The sequence below is a fragment of the Tenrec ecaudatus genome, chromosome 4, assembly GCF_050624435.1.
Source record: "Tenrec ecaudatus isolate mTenEca1 chromosome 4, mTenEca1.hap1, whole genome shotgun sequence".
NCBI classification, from domain to species: Eukaryota; Metazoa; Chordata; class Mammalia; order Afrosoricida; family Tenrecidae; genus Tenrec; species Tenrec ecaudatus.
In genome coordinates, this window is record NC_134533.1 from 148,008,362 (window position 1) to 148,024,447 (window position 16,086).

The 16,086-nt window shown below is 44.0% G+C and overlaps 1 protein-coding gene across 5 annotated transcripts in view; it reads right to left on the reverse strand.

The window, feature by feature from the left end:
• Window positions 1-16,086, reverse strand: part of TMEM108 (transmembrane protein 108) — a 360,974-nt gene that overhangs the window by 163,216 nt on the left and 181,672 nt on the right. For 4 of the 5 annotated variants that reach the window (XM_075546920.1, XM_075546917.1, XM_075546919.1 and 1 more), the window contains one exon: window positions 5,552-5,637. In XM_075546920.1, coding sequence (XP_075403035.1) covers window positions 5,552-5,591 — 40 coding nt within the window. In that variant the 5' untranslated portion in view covers window positions 5,592-5,637. The remainder of the gene's footprint in view (window positions 1-5,551; window positions 5,638-16,086) is intronic. The other variant, XM_075546918.1, reaches the window with a different exon arrangement.

Genomic DNA, 16,086 nt, shown 5'->3' on the forward strand with positions numbered 1-16,086 from the left:
TACCTCACTCCCAAGTCATTCTAAGAACCAAATATGAGCGACTGTACGTGGTTCCTACGTAAACAGGCTGCTCCTCCACCTTTCAGCTGTGGCGAAGTTTCTAATGAGATGTATTAAGCCTTCCTGAAGGGCTCATGATGGTAGGATGAAATGCTGAGTACCTCTCTGTACAGGGAACTGAAGAAATAAAACAGAAATGGAGACAGCTAGGTTGCAATGAAAGTAAAATATTAAAACCTCGATTACGCCGGGTGCCAGAGTGCAGCTCTCAGCCCTGACCCACAGTCCAAAGACTACTGACTGCAAACGACCCAGAGAGGAGCTGGAATATTTTCAGTCTTTAAAAAGGTACCATGGAGCTTCCGCTTGGTTCTTGAGATCAGATGAGAGACACATCATTCTGTCAAAACGCAGGCTCCAAGAGGACGTGAACTCCACACCCACTAGCTGCTGCTTCTGCCTGAAGAGTGTCGTGAGTCACGGGACAGGGGCTTGAGCTGTGGAGTCCCATCTGAGACGGGGCCACTTCGCTAGCTGGAAGCAAGCTTGGCGGATCACAGGCGGAGAGCATCCCTGTCTGGCTGTAAGGTTTTCGCACGGGCAGAGGCGGCACCACACAGGCTGCACAGAGCGTGGGTGCAGTACCCAGGCAGCTCTTGGTGTGGTGTCCAGCTCCTTACTCACTAGGCCAGCACTCTGGACTGTGTACTCGTCTGTAACACGTCGTCTGCTTGGATCACTTACCTCGGGATGGAGACGATGTGCCCAAACACAGCAGGCACTCCTTCTTGATGATGGTCAGGCCCTGGCAAAGAGTGTGCACTAGCTGTTTCTTCACACGTGGTTAGTATTTGTCGTTAAGGGAGCCAGGTGTCACAGTGGTTTATGCACTCGGTTATGAATGGAAAGGCTGGTGGTTTGAACACACCTGCTGCCTTGAGGGAGAAAGATGAGGCAGTGTGCTCCTGTACAGATTTACAGCCTCAGAAGCCCTCTGAAGTAGTTACACTCTGGCCTAGAGGGTCGACCAGGAGCCAGAAGGGGCTCCATGGTGGTGCTATGACTACAAATCCTCACTAGAGTTTACTTTTTGAAGTGGTGTCTAATTCCCTCTGCACGAGTCAGGGTTGGTCTTTGTGATCTCCTTTAAGCAATGCAATGTGGCTGAATTGTTGTTCTGGTTCTTAAGTATGGTTCTCAAGAAGTTTTCAGCTTTCTGTCTGGGCCTTCGAGTGAGGAACTGCCAAGTCTGAAGCCTGACTCGCCCTAGTGCAGCTGTGAAACCGCCCCAGGGAGAAAGGGCAGCCTAGGCAGCCCTTCGGTTCCAGCCCCCATTGCTGGCATCATTGCAGCCCAGCCCAGACACGAGAGGGGGCCCTCGCTGGTAAGTCCTGCCCAATCTGCAGATTCATCATGCAAACAAATGATGCTGCTTTAAGCCACAACATTATGGGGTAGGGTGTTTAGATACAAGGATAATGAGAACACTCTCCTTATCATGGTGTCTGCCCCCCAATTAAAATAAAAACCACACCAGTTTGCTGAGTCACAAAAAGCAGTACATTGAGTTTATGCTGACACCTGAAACCTGCAGTCTGTTCAATTCCAGCACACCAAGTTTGTGGACACGGTTAGAATAGGCATGACCCCAGCTGTCAGACAGGCAACATATAGGGCTTGGGCTTTGTGTCATGCATGTCAGTTCATTTTAACTTAACTAGGATTTTACACGTCTTACTCAATGTCCCACATCGAAAGAAGAAACACACTAAATAACCACCATTCCCTGAAGTTAAACCTTTTTGAATCTCGGGTCAAACTGCCTGGCCCCAGCAGCCCCTCACTGGCTGGAAACTGACCTACTCTGGGCCGACTGCATTTCCTAGTTTGCAAACAATGGCGGTGTCGAGACAAGTTGCTTCCAATACAAACCAGCAGCCTTTGAAGAAAACCCATATTTACTCAGCTTAAACCCAGGTAAGGCATATGATTTGTTTCTGAAGTTAGAAGACCTTACCTGATGTCTTTCAATTAATATATGGCCTTGTAATAGTATGAAAACTTGGGGTACACAACCAGGGTCCATGAACTAACATATAATTCTTCTGCCTCAAAGCAACTAAGCTCAACCTCTTTCCCTGTGTCCTACCTGCAAAGCCTGCCCCCACTCCCTGAGCAAGGGGAACGCAATCCTATGTGTCCTTCAAATGTGCCCACTCTAGAGCTTTCCTCCACCTCTGCTCTCCCACGAAGGTAGAGTTCATCATTATCTGTTTATGACATTGCCTTTTCAATCTGCTAAGCCTTTTCTCTAACAAACAAGCTTATCACTAAAAACAACACTGACCCAATATTCACCTTCAAGATAAGTACACAGGCCCTTTCAGAAGGGCCACACGGAAGGGATGATCAATCCAGGGTGCACTATAGCACTGATGAAATGCATAACTATTCTCTGGGTCTTTAGTATTTCCTCGCCCTACTATTAGGCTTTTTATTTGTTTTACCTCATTATGTTAGACTTGCACATGTTCATTTGTATAATTAAGATCATGCCATACACGAAAGCCAAGACAGATAACCCTTCAGAAACAGTAGCGGGTATCATGGTTCCCTGAGGGAATGGGAAGTAAGGGAAGGGAATGGGAAGGGGGAGCTGATATCACTAGTGACTGTATAACCCCACTCAAGGGGAGCTAACGACAGAATTGTATGCGAATGGCTACACTGGATGGTGTAAGATGCAGCATAAACAAACAAACAAGGATTCTTGGAGGGGAGGATAGAGAAGGGAGGGGATAAAGGGGAGCTGATATCAAGGAGTTCAAAAAGAAAGAAAATGTTTTGAAACTGTGGTAGCAATTGTACAACACTGCTTGATGTGATTGAACTATGGACTATTATGATATCTATAAGCGCTCCCCCCAAAATGATAAGAACAAACGAAAACATGAAAAAAAACAGTCAGGTGGAACACATGGAGAAAGAGCAAGAGAGAGTCCCACAATTTTTGCAAACTTCCCACCAGGCTGAAATCAGGCTGATGTGATCTGTGTTCAGGGAGAATTCAGCTGAAGAAATTAACCAATTAAATCATAAGCTTGAATGCTGACTATAGATAATGTGCCAGGCACAGAGGGTGCAACATAACCTGAATCTCTAAATTCTAAAGACTGGTGGGTGATTGACATGTCAATCTTTTTCTGTTTCATTGTCGACATGAAAGTTAACAATGAGCCAATCAGCTCAGGGAAGATGCTGTTGTTCGGGGTCCTTCAGTGGGATTCTCAACCCAAGACAATCCCATATGCTACAGAGTAGGACTGCTGCCTGGGGTCCGTGGCTGTATCATTTGTATGGGAATTACATCAGCCAGAACAAGACAAGCCACTGGTACAGATCAGAGCTGGAAACACAGACAATCCAGAGCAGACAAACCCCTCAGGACCAATAATGAGAGTAGCCATACCAGGAGGAGAAAGAGAAGGTTGGGTGGCAGGGTGGGGGAAATGATCACAATGATCTACATGTAACATCCTTCCAGGTGGACAGACGATAGAAAACTGGGTGAAGGGAGACAGTGGTCAGTGTAATACATGGAATAAAATTTTATAAATGATCCAGGGTTCATGACGGAGGGAGGGTGGGGGAGTGGGGGAAATGAGCTGATACCAAGGGCTCAAGTAGAAAGTGAATGTTTTGAACATGATGATGGCAACATATGCCCAAATGTGCTCACACAATGGGTGTATGTATGGATAGTGATAAAAGCTGTCTGAGCCCCAATAATATGATTTAAAAAGAAAGAGAACAAGACAAGCACTCCCAATTTCCCCAACACCGTGTCTTTGGTTTGACCCAGGGTGCCACAATGCCAGCGCAATGTCCTTGTCCCAAGTGGATCAGTTTGAACATCAAATGTGCCAACTGGCATCAGTGTCTGGATTTATCCAGGAACAATTCTACTCCCAAAGGCAACAGCCACTGAAGGCAACTCATGCTTTGTGTGGCGCCATCCAAAAACACACGATCAACACACAGAAGGTCATAATATAACACCTTTTGCCTACCCTCATTCTCTTTTGACAATCTTTTAAAAAAGTTTTGATAAATCATTTTATTGGGGCCTCTTACAGATCTTATAACAATCCACAGAACAAGTTTATCAAACACATTTGTACCTAGGTTGCCATCATCATCTCCAAAATATTTTTTTCTATTTGAGTCCTTGCTATCAGCTCCTCTGTTTTCCTCTCCCTCGCTCCTCCCCGCCTCGTGAACCCTTGATAATTTATAAATTACTTTAATTTTAATATTTTACAGCTTCTGCTGTCCCCTTTCACCCACATTTCTGTTGTTTGAAGGTCAATCATTGCGATCAGTATCCCTTACTCCCCCTTTCTGCCCCCACCTTCCCCCTACCCTCATGGTATTATTGCTACTCTCAGTATTGGTCCTGAGGGGTTAATCTGTCCCGGATTCTGTGTGTTGAGAGGAGGGTATGAATACCTGGTGGGGTTTGATCAAGTGCAATGGAGCCAGGAGGAATTACTGAGAGCCAAATGAAGGTTGAATATATGCTCTTCTTGCCATCGATTTTAGATCTCTTATTGCTCCCTGGTTCATGGGCTTGTTGGCTCCCCATTTCCTTTCCCCAACCTCCTCCTTTCTCCTGGCCTCCTGATTAGTCCTGTTGTTTTCTCCTCTAGATTGTTTATTCTGCCTATCTCAAATAGATAGTCATGAAAACAAACAAACAAAAACCCAAAACTGAACTAAGATAAAAATAGCCTATGAATTTTTCTAGGCCTGTCTGCTGACCACTTTGAATGTTTTCTGACCGGGTCTGATGCATTGCCGTGCTCTGCCCCCCGAGTCCGATATCTATTTTCAGAATTCCTCAGGCACTTTGTTGCTTTGCTCCCCTTGCTGCTCTGTTGTGCTGCCTTCGTGTTACGCTCTGGTGGGGTAAGACCAGGCACAATTCTTGCACTGTGTCGCCGGTGCTGCCCTGGTAGCGCTATGGGTCATTATTGACAGTCACTCTTGAAGGAAACATACTTAACATGTCAATCACATTCCTCAGCACTCAAAATTTAGGAACCATGCAACACTACACACAACTTTCCGAGCATTGGCTGTATATCCACATAAACGCGAACAGGTTCCAGCTGGCAAAATCCACAAACACGATCTCTATCCCTTCTCCACGAGGAACCTACATAAGATCAGCCTTTCTTACAATCACAAAATCAAGGACAATCAATCTCCTGACATTCATTCTTGAATGAAATAGGCTTCGCATGTCCATTTAGAATTATTGTAATCAATATTGCAACTGAGTAATATTACAACCAGTGCCCAAGGCAACAGGCTGACTTCAAGCTTGGTACTCTGAGTACTCTGATTGGGAAGCACGGGGGATGCACTATCCTTCCTCAGTGAGCAGGCTCTGGTTATCCTCTTGAAAGTGTGTACATTTGTGGCACATGGGGGAAAACCAAGATTGACACATACACTCCAGGAAAGAGGAAATGAGGTACTGACTTACTTAACAGTTGGCAATAGAGGGCCTGTAAACCTCTCTTCATGGTATCATCTGGTCCTGCTTGTCCTCCAGTTTATTCATGATTCTGTCTGGGAAATTGGGGGAAAAATTGTTATGTCCAGGAAACTCTAATCAGCATGACATATATGGTAAAACTTAAAAACATTGGCTTTTGAAGAGGAAAAATCTTGGAACGGATACACAGTTTACTGTACAACGGCCTATGCTATAAAATTATCAATCAATTGGTCAAATGCTGACATTGTCTACTGCAGGAAATTCTGATGGGCGGCTGGAGAGCAAAAGAGTCCAGCTCAGGGCTTCTGAGGGAGCTCTCCCTTGCTTCTGTATCCTTGACCCCCAGGGAGCAATGGGAGGTTTCCCGTCTCATCTCCCCGCAGCCCTCACCAAAGACAAAACACATTTCCTCACACTTACCTTTTTATTCTTTCAAATACCTTTTGCTATTTCCTCTGACTATAAAATATACCTCTAAATGGAATAGTGTGAGGACAAGATAAGAAACTGCTAACTATCTGTTATTTCAGTGTAGGATGCTGTTATTGTCCACACCGTAGAGTGTAGCTCCTGCCTTCAGTGCGGGCTTCTCTTGGTCTCTTTCGTGCCATAAATATTAAGAGGCTTTATAAAGTTCATTGTAGAATTCCACTATCTTTTAATTCTATTTTTCAGAAACTTTTTGAAACCCCCTTGTATGCATTCTATTGACCCTAGTTTTTATAAGAGCAGAAACGTCTTTCTGCGTTATGGATATTTTGAATAATACACAGTGTTTCATTAAGATACAATTCCAGAAAATTAATGCAAGGACACAATTATGTCTTCTAAAATATAGCACCCGTCATCATCCCCAGCATCTGATTAGCCTACACTCTTACTAGTGATAGAAATAGACCTTTTCTTTCCCTTTTCGGTGAGTACATAGGCAAATAGTTCATCTCATTGCTTTACTTTGCATTTTCCCTGTCGTACTTTAAAAACTTTTAGTTCATCTTTAATCACTCTTCCCTCTCTTGAAAACTCAGTGGGACGGGTTTATCTTTTTTAGAGAAAAATTGTATTTGAGACACAATTCATGTGACATACAATTTGCCCCTTTAGAGAATACAATTCAGTAGTTTTTCAATATACTCACCAAGTCATTCAACCATTATCTAATTACAGAATATTTTCATCCCTCCCCCCCAAAAAAGAATTCCCTACTCATTAGCAGGCATGCCCCAATTTCCCTTGCCCTCAGCCTGCGCCAACCACCAATCCCTTTTTGGTTTCCAGATAACTAGTCTATTCTGGACATTTAATAAGCCACAGGTTTCCATACTTATTTTGGCCTACTGCTGTCTTTTCAGAAAAAAAAATTACCCAGCTGTCCCGCTGACAATTAAAAATGTTAGGACTGTTGCCCATAATCCAGGATGAAGTGTAGGTATCTGCGTGTGCAGCCCACCTCATCCCCGACCCCTCCCCCTGCCCACACCTTTCTAGTGCCCCCGGGGGTGGTATCCCCCTATGGGAAACATGGGTATAAACAAATCATACAGTATGTGGCCTTTTGTGCCCATTGCTGTCACTTAACAAAAGGCTTTCAAGGTTCAGGCATTATTAATAATTAATAACAGGAGGCTTGCGTTTTCAAAGACTAGGCAGAGAGGTTAAATCAAGAATTAAAGAGGCTGAGCAGACGATAGACAAGACAGCAAGAGGCAATTCCAAAAAAATGGCAGCAGATGAAACCTAAGGACAAAGTGGGACTTTTCTGAGGGGGTGGACCCAGAACTTGTAAGATGTCTGTAATACGGGATGCGCGAGAGCTTTGTCTAGGATCCCTTTTGGTGTTAGTGGTCATGCGCTGGGTTGTGATCTGCAGTTTAAAACCACTAGCAGCTCCGCAGGAGAAAGACTTTTTATTCCCATAAACAAGTACAGTCTCAGGAACTCACAGGGGATCGCTGTGAGTCAGCATTGACTCATGGCAGCAGAACATGAAATGTTCATTGCTTATTGTTGGACGCTGCTTCTATTTACTCCATGCATCCACATCCCCACAACACCCACGTTCCCAGACCCCAGAAAAGGTCTTATATAACATGGCCTTGCAGTAGTGACACTTGTCAAGGGCAGGGAAGGTGAGGGACACAGTCCCAGGCCAAAGATGGTACGGAAACAGAGGCAGCAGTGGCAGGAGACATCGCATGGGTTAGTGAGCACCAATAGGACTGCTTAGAACGTGGTCTCTCACCCCAAACCCGACTGCCATAAAGTGGGCTCCGTCTCACGGCGACTCAGTTTACAGGGTCTTTGAGACTGCCGATCCTCACGGGAGCAGGCAGTTCGATGTTCTTCCTTGACGAGGCTGGTGAGTTTGAACTGCTGACTTTGATTAGCCGCCCAGTGCTCTCGAGACAGGGCCACTCTCCATAAACTTTTCAGGCGTCCTCAAACTATGGCCCGCGGGCCACATGCGGCCCGCTGAGGACATTTAGCCAGCCCGCCAGGTGTTTTTGCCCTGTTTGTTTTTTTTACTTCAAAATAAGATATGTGCCGTGTTCATAGGAATTTGTTCATAGTTTTGATTTTTTAAAACTATAGTCCAGCCCTCCAACGGGTCTGAGGGACAGTGAACCGGCCCCTGTTTAAAAAGTTTGAGGAGCCCTGCAAAGAAATGGATAAATGGGTGAGGGGTCAAAGAACAGAACACAAAGCAGCAGCTGTAGTTCATCTCCATCAAGGGGCACACAAGCCCCTCAATCAAGGCTGGGAATTGTCAGGAGATTTTTTGAGAGGCGATGTTTCTCACAATACAAGGCCTACCCCATTGCCACTGAGTTTATTGCACCTCCTAATAAACCCATAGGACATATTACAATAGACTCTGTGAGCTTCAAAGGCTGTAATTTTTATGGGAAAGGAATCCTTGTGATGCCGTTTGGATAGATGCTGGCCTGGTAACCACAAGGTCGGTGGTTCAAACCCACAGGCACTCCCTCCGTGAGAGAAAGCTGAGGCGACGGGCTTGCATCAAGACCCACAGGCTCAGAAGCTCTATATAGGGTTGCTATGGGCAGGACTGGACTCGATACCAGTGGGTTTGGTTTGAATTGGGTAATTTTTATGAGCGCAGACTCCTTCACCTTTCTCCCAGGGGCGGCTGGGGGTTTCCATAGCCTGCATTCGGGTTAGCAGCTGAGGGCTGGACCACTGCCCCACTGAGCCTCCCTCAGTATATGAAATAGAGTCTGTTTATTCAACTAGCCAAGAAACGAGTGAATTCATATACCTGGGAGCCTTGGGACCATGTGGGGAAAGTGACCCAGGGATGTCCCAATGGGAGGCTAATAACAATGGGCACAAGAAGGAATGGCCTAAAATTGAGTGTAGTCATGAGAATACAACTCTTTGGGATATGAGTGAACTTCTGAATTGTATGATATGTGGATTAAGTGCCAATCAGACTGTTTAAAAATAATATTAATTACAATCTTTATTAAGATCCCTCTGCAGACCTTCGCAGTGTTCTCACGCCGTTTGAGCTCTATGCTCTTGCCAAGCACGTTCTGTGTATGTATTTCTGCCACTGTCATGGAATTTTTCCCATTATATTTTCTAATTGCCTTTATATGAAAATGACTGAGTTTTGTATATTCATTTTGTGACTTAACTGCACTCACTTCCTGTTCTAATGACAGTTTCTTGGTTGAGTCTCTTGGGTCAATCGTGCTGCCATGGACAGACAGAGGCACAATTAGATTCCAGCAAACGCCGCTTTTTAACCACATAGCAGAAGTCATCCGTCGTATCCATCGGACCCCTCGGGGGTAATACAGGAGCTCCAAGGATGACAACTAATTTCTAGGATGAAATCTGAAGGCAGTTTCACAGCTCCCCACTTTGAGGCAGAGGAGGATGACGGGGGCATAGGGTGAAAGCAACTGAGCAAACGAGCAGAGACAGTGGCTGTGCTGTTAGGTGCTGGCTGCTGAGTGAGTTTGGACTCAGAGCGACCCCAAGTGGTGGACTAGAAATGCTCAATGAGGTTCTCTTTTCTAGAATCTTCCTTTCGGGGTGCAGAAATGCCAGGTTTTTCTGGCAGAGCCTGCCAACCTTTGGGTTTAAACTATGAGAGACCCTCCCAGAGCATCAGCCTCGGCTAAGCTCAGAAGGTACGTGTAACATGGACCTGGGCTACGGAGAGAGCGCCTAGGAGGGTACTGCTGCCATCGGGCCCCAAAGGAGGCTGCTCTATCAGTTCCATGGAGCCAGGAAGCACACAGGTCCTTCCCGAGCAAGTTCCAACTAGGAATGTTCAGAGCACAAAGGCAACCACGAGCCAAAGGAAAAGCACTGGTCGTTGGCACTGCAAACTGCCTTGAGAGGACAAGTTCATTGAGGACAAATAAAGAATAGCCAGGGACCACTCCCCTAGCCCCGAAAACCAAACCAGGGTCAAAATAGAAAGAACCGTGAGGTGGTAACTGTGGAGCGTTACTCATGCAAAAACACACACTCTTAAGCCTCTACAATGAAACTAACTTGGTATTGGTATATGAAAAATATACCAAGGTAACGAATGAAACGGAATAGAATACAGACACAGAACCATGTAGTCATGAGGGAGAATTTAGGATAGGAAAAAGGCAGTATATCAAATCAGTTGGGGGCAGGGGAGGTGGATTTTTAAATAAATGTTGGTGAGGTAATGGGAGAGCAGTAGGGGAAAAGATAAAAGTGGTTTCTCCTGAAATATGAAACATTATCATAAATTCCTAAGAACTTAGGCATCTAAATGCAAAAAATAAAAAAATAAAGCATATGTGTACTAGATGAAAATATGGGTAAATTCCATTACCTTGTGATAGAGATATTTTGCTAACCCTGAATCATTAAGGAAAATGATCAATATTCCATTACATTTAAAAAATGCATAATAAAAATACTGTAGCCAACTAAAAATTGAAATGAGAAGCTGGAAAAATCGTTTAACGTATGATAGGTAACAACTCAATATTCTTAAACTACAGAGCACTTTTAAAAACAGAAGGGATAAAGTCCAACAGCCCTAGATAAAAATGAGTTGCAGATCAACATAGATAATTCCCAGAAAAGAAATTCAGTTGTGTGAAAAGATACTTGAACTCACACTAAATGAAAACAATTCAAACTGTAACTGTCACCTGTCAGATTGACAAAATTTTCCAAACTCCTCCATTGATGAGGCTGTGGCTAAGTAGACACTTTCGGATCTTATTGATAATGTCTCTGTTAGTGATGCTGAAGCAGTTCGCACCTAGCAACCTTACATAATGATATTGGTGCAATAAGCCCTGTCAGTCCTCAGTCATCCTCAGTCAGCGCTATGATTTCCATGATGTAACTTGCAATGAGGTTGCCATTTTGCAAAATGATAATACCTCTGCAGAAGAAAGTATATTAAACATATCCATTTCTTGACCCCAGAATCTCATTTTAAAAAATAGTTTTATTGGGAGATAATACACACATATCATACAATTTGACAGTCCAGTCATATCAAACATCACCACAATCGGCTTTAGGACATTTTCTTCTTTCATGTAGTCCTGGTTATTAGTTCTCCATTTCCCCCCAGCCTGCCATGGTTACTATCTTTATAGATAGACCCACCCTGGGTTTTATATACTGGAAAACATACAAAAACAACAAACAAAAACACTAACAACAACAACAAAAAAACAGAGAAAAATCTCAATAAAAATCTACATATAACCTCCTCCCTGGGGGATGGACAACAGAAAAGTGGGTAAAGGGAGACGTCGGATAGTGTAAGATATGACAAAATAATAATTTATAAATTATCAAGGATTCATGAGGGAAGAGGGAACGGGGAGGGAAGGGAAAAAAATGAGGAGCTGATACCAAGGGCTCAAGTAGAAAGCAAGTGTTTTGAGAATGACGAAGGCAATGAATGTACAAATATGCCTAACACAATGGATGGATATATGGATTGTGATAAGAGTTGTTTGAGCCCCCAATAAAATGATTTTTTAAAACTTCAATAAAAAAGAAAGCAGAAAATATCAACAACTAGAACTTTTAAATGAGTCAAAAGAGAGATCAAGTGATGAGGTATTAAATTTTTACCTATCTGCTGTAATCTGTTTTCCAACACATTCTGCTCGATAACAAGTCTACGCACATCCCTGGTCTATACTCAGAGTGGGTCCACTGAGGCATAGCCCCATGTATTTCCCCTTCACCCTTTTTCTTCTTTTAACTGAACTTTTAAATGGGTCAAAGGGAAAATCAAACAAAATATTACATTGTGCCCTAATTATAGCTATGATCGCTGTCTCTACAGTGCTCTGGGTGTGATAAGAAGGCTAGTCACCTCCCTTGACGTGGCCGGAGGGGATCCCCGCAGGCTTCATCCATGTGTGAGCCCTACAAATGGATTTTGCGCCTCCCGCCATCCATAGTCTTCTGTAATCTGGTGTTCACAATGTAAATGCTGACACTGTTCCCTTCTTCAGATTCGATTATATTATGTACAGTCATTGGATCACACAGGCCCGTGTGCTTGTTCTATGTGGTCTTAGTTCAGAATCTAATTTTCAGATGTCTGTTTCAATGATATACCCAAGTAAAACTCTCTCTCTCTGTGTGTGTATAGCTAGTCAAGCAAATAGTGTTTCATAAAGTCTGTAATAACCCAAATGATCTGTAATAAGGAACTTCACACAAAAGAATATTATGCAGCTATGAGAAAGAATAAATTTCATCTCAATATTTTACTATGAAGTAGTCTCTGACATATACTATTATGTGTGAAAAAACAAACAAGGAGAAATGTATATTAAAGCAAGCTACTATTTACCTCAGTAAAGACAAGAATGGTATAAATAAATATACACATACTGCTTATAGCAATGAAAAACAGAAAGGTAAGCCACAAATATATTTGAAATAGTTCCCTATAGAGAGAACAGAGGGAGGGGGAGAGAAGAGCTCAGCTTCCTTAACATTTTCTTCTTTTGCCAAATTAGACTTGAAACCACATAAATATTTCAGAGGATTAGAAAATAGAAGTGTCAAAATTTTAATAAGCAAAAGGGATATAAAACAAATAGAATCGTAACGTATGTACCCAGAACTATTCAGGAAGGAAGTACTTGAAGTAATTTTAAAGCAAAATTTGAAGGTATATTAAGGAAAAAGATCAATACTTCATTACATTTAAAAATACAAAGTAAAAAATACTGCAACTGGGTATATATAATGGATATAAAGCCCTGCAACGCACACATACCACTTAAACACTGCAGTAATCTTATTATTGATAGTAGTGCTATTACTATTATTTATATACTATTGTTCATGTTTTGTGCTATAAAGCAAAAGAAGAATTATGTTGGTGTTACTCTAATTTTTGGACCAAGAAAATGAAAGCAAAAATCCTGAAGGCTTGAATTTGAAGTATCTGTATGAATTCCTTTCACACGCCCACACCCAGACACAAACACACGCTCCTACTACGCATGCGTATAAACAGCCAGCTCTCGTCATTAAAAGGCCTCAGACTATACCAGCTCAGCAGGCTGGAGGATGCCTACAAGCTCAGGGTACAGAGTGACCCATGGGCAGCGGCCATTACTTTGGTGTTTTCATCAGTTACTGACTCTTGAGGTCTCCCTGCCATATAAAAGCTCCACAGAGTCCTTGGCCCCCTGCCATCCTCGGTGCCTAAAGTCTCAATATAAACCTCCAGGAGTTCTGAGCCATCCAATATCCCGTCTCCCAAAGTCAGGATTTTAAACCTGGAAGAAGAAACCCCTGCAGTCACAAAACAATGTAAGACTCCTGCCGAACACACATAAAACGAAATCACTTTTCAAATCAATACTGGCTATTTCATAGCTTCCCCAAACTCCCCAGAAAACACTTACACACTACTTCATGTTATTGAGGTATACCCAGGTTTCCCCCAATGGGTAGTTCGTAGGCAAGCAAAAAGGTGCATCAATAAAACCCTCAAATTCACTGCCATCGAATTACTTCCAACTCCACAGGACAGGCTAGAGACTAACTAAAGAGACTAAGTCTTTACGGGAGTAGAAAGCCTCCTGCTTCTTGGACGGAGAAGCTGGTGGTTTCAACAGGCGTCTGTTGCTGTTGCTGTTGTTACGCACGCAGGGAGGACGACCCCTCTGCACTCCTGAGAGTGGGCCTCTTCCATGGAGTGTGGCTGGCTGGCTTTGTGGCTACCAGCCTCGTGAGTGACCACCTCACCACCAAGGCTCCAGTGGCTATTCCCAAGGTTGAAGAGGCCCGTAATATACTTCTTGGGGGGTTCACACGCACTTTATTGAGAGGGGGGGTTCCTGGGTGCTGCTGAGCCCAGTGGTGATGCTTGGGGAGCCCCATGTCACAGAGGAGAGCTGCCCAATGTGTTTCCTAGGCTGTCACATTTACAGGAGCCGTTCGCTCCCATAGTTCCAATACTTCTGAGCCACCGAACACCCCTGTAGCCCATGGCCACCCTGTGAAACCTGAAAGAGAACACCCCTGCCGTCACAGACAGTATAAAATTCCCACAGAACACCATCAAAGGAAATCACTCTTCTAATCAATACCGGCTCTTTCATACCTTCAATAAAAACCCTCCCAGTCTTGCTTCTGTGGAGCCAGACGTTGCATGCGTCTGAAACACCAACCTTGGGGTTAGCAGCTGGGCACTCACCAGAAATTTAACCCCTCTCCCACCAGAGCGATTTTGCTGCTTAAAACAAACACAGGTTCCCTGCAGTTTAGTTACAAAGAGGCTGCTAAGGAAAGCGAAGAAACAGGAAGCATTAACCACCCAGTAGTGTCAACACAAGTGAGAGAAATCACACCCTTTCTGCGATCTGCCTGTGTCAGGCTATTAAGTAGTTTCCATGACCCCCATCCATTTAAAACTACTTTCACTGTTTGCATGAGATAAAGCTTAAATGGCTCCATGGTTACGACAGTTGTCTTTTCCAGAGGGATTTGGCAATTTTATGATTATCTGTCTCCATATTTATGAATCCCTGTCTCCACGTGAAGCCCATGTGCCACTCACTGAAGTTATAAGGTCATCGGTTCAAACCCATCCACCACACCAAGGAAGAGAGCTGATGCTGTCTGTTTCAGTAAAGATGTGTAGTCTTGGAAACCCTGTCCTACAAGGTCACGATGAGTCATCCTCACCTTGATGGCACTGGGTTGTGCTTTGCGCTGAATCCGTGTTCTTTCTTTCTATCCATCCTTACATGAGTTTCCCAGTGGCCGGTGACTTTTGTGAATGTTCCCCTACCCTCAGAGAAATCAGCCCAAGCCTGTCCTTTGCTTTCTTTCTTTTAAAGAGCTTCATCTGCTGGTGCTCCATCTGCTCCCACTCAGTAAACTTTAATGGATTAAAACCCCTCCCGTGGAGACCCTTTCCTCTTTCTCTTTCATATTTCCCTCACTGAAAAATGAAAGATGGTCAGATCCATGAGATGCTGTATTTCAAAGGAAAGGACCAAAATTGTTCCTTCTCTGATCAGGAAAAGCCTTCCAAAAGGCAATCAATTAATGCAGCTTCCGCTGCAAGGCTGGGCGGTATCTGCCTGAGTGCTTCCCGAGACTAGCGGCGTTTATTTGCATTTATTAGGGCGGGGAATTCTGCTGTCCACAGCTATTGAAGTCAGCAAGTGGGTAAAAACAGCACCAGGTGCTTGAAGCTTATTCGAGTAACAAGGAGTTCCTTCTTCCAGCATTAAAGTGCATCAAGATCATTTATCTCGTCTGGGGAGTCAGGGAGGTGTTTATGAGAGATGAAGAATACAACGCACACTCCCCTCTGTATGGCTTTGGTGCTGAAGATGGAACATGGAGGTCAGGGAACTGAATGATACTGTAGAGATGCCCAATGCTAAGGGGGGTGCTCTGTCATTTTGGCTGCACTACTTAGGAGAAAGATGTCTTTTCCTGTCTACAACAAATTCATCTGTCTTTCCTCCCCCTCTTTGCAATGCCTGCAACACATCTTAAAAAATTGAATTTGGGGGCCTGAAAAAAGTGTGCGTTTCTCTTTCCTTTGGGCAGCAAGCATTCGTCTCCCTAGATATGCCAGGTTCTGAGAGTAGAAAGCGGAGGAAGAAAGCAACCGAAATGGGCAAAGCTTTTTGCAAAAAACACTGAAACGCAGGGTGCATGCTTTGAAGAGGCGATGCATTACAGGGCACGGAAGTGTTCACAGTCATGCTCTTGCTGCATGTGGTGGAGATGGCGCCAGCTCTGTAGGTCAGAGTGGAACTGCCCCATAGGGTCTCCCATGCTGAGTCGTCATCACAAGAGCGCTCCCTAGGTCTTTATGACCGTGGGGTTCAAAGAGTCAGCAGCCCCACGATTAGCCAGTGTGCTACCACACAAGAGTGTAGTCGTTGTTACATCTTACTTTTTACCTCAGAACTCACACTCTGCTTTGTCCTGTTCTCCCTCATTAGCTCCTCTGACTCATCTGAAATGCACATGCAGAC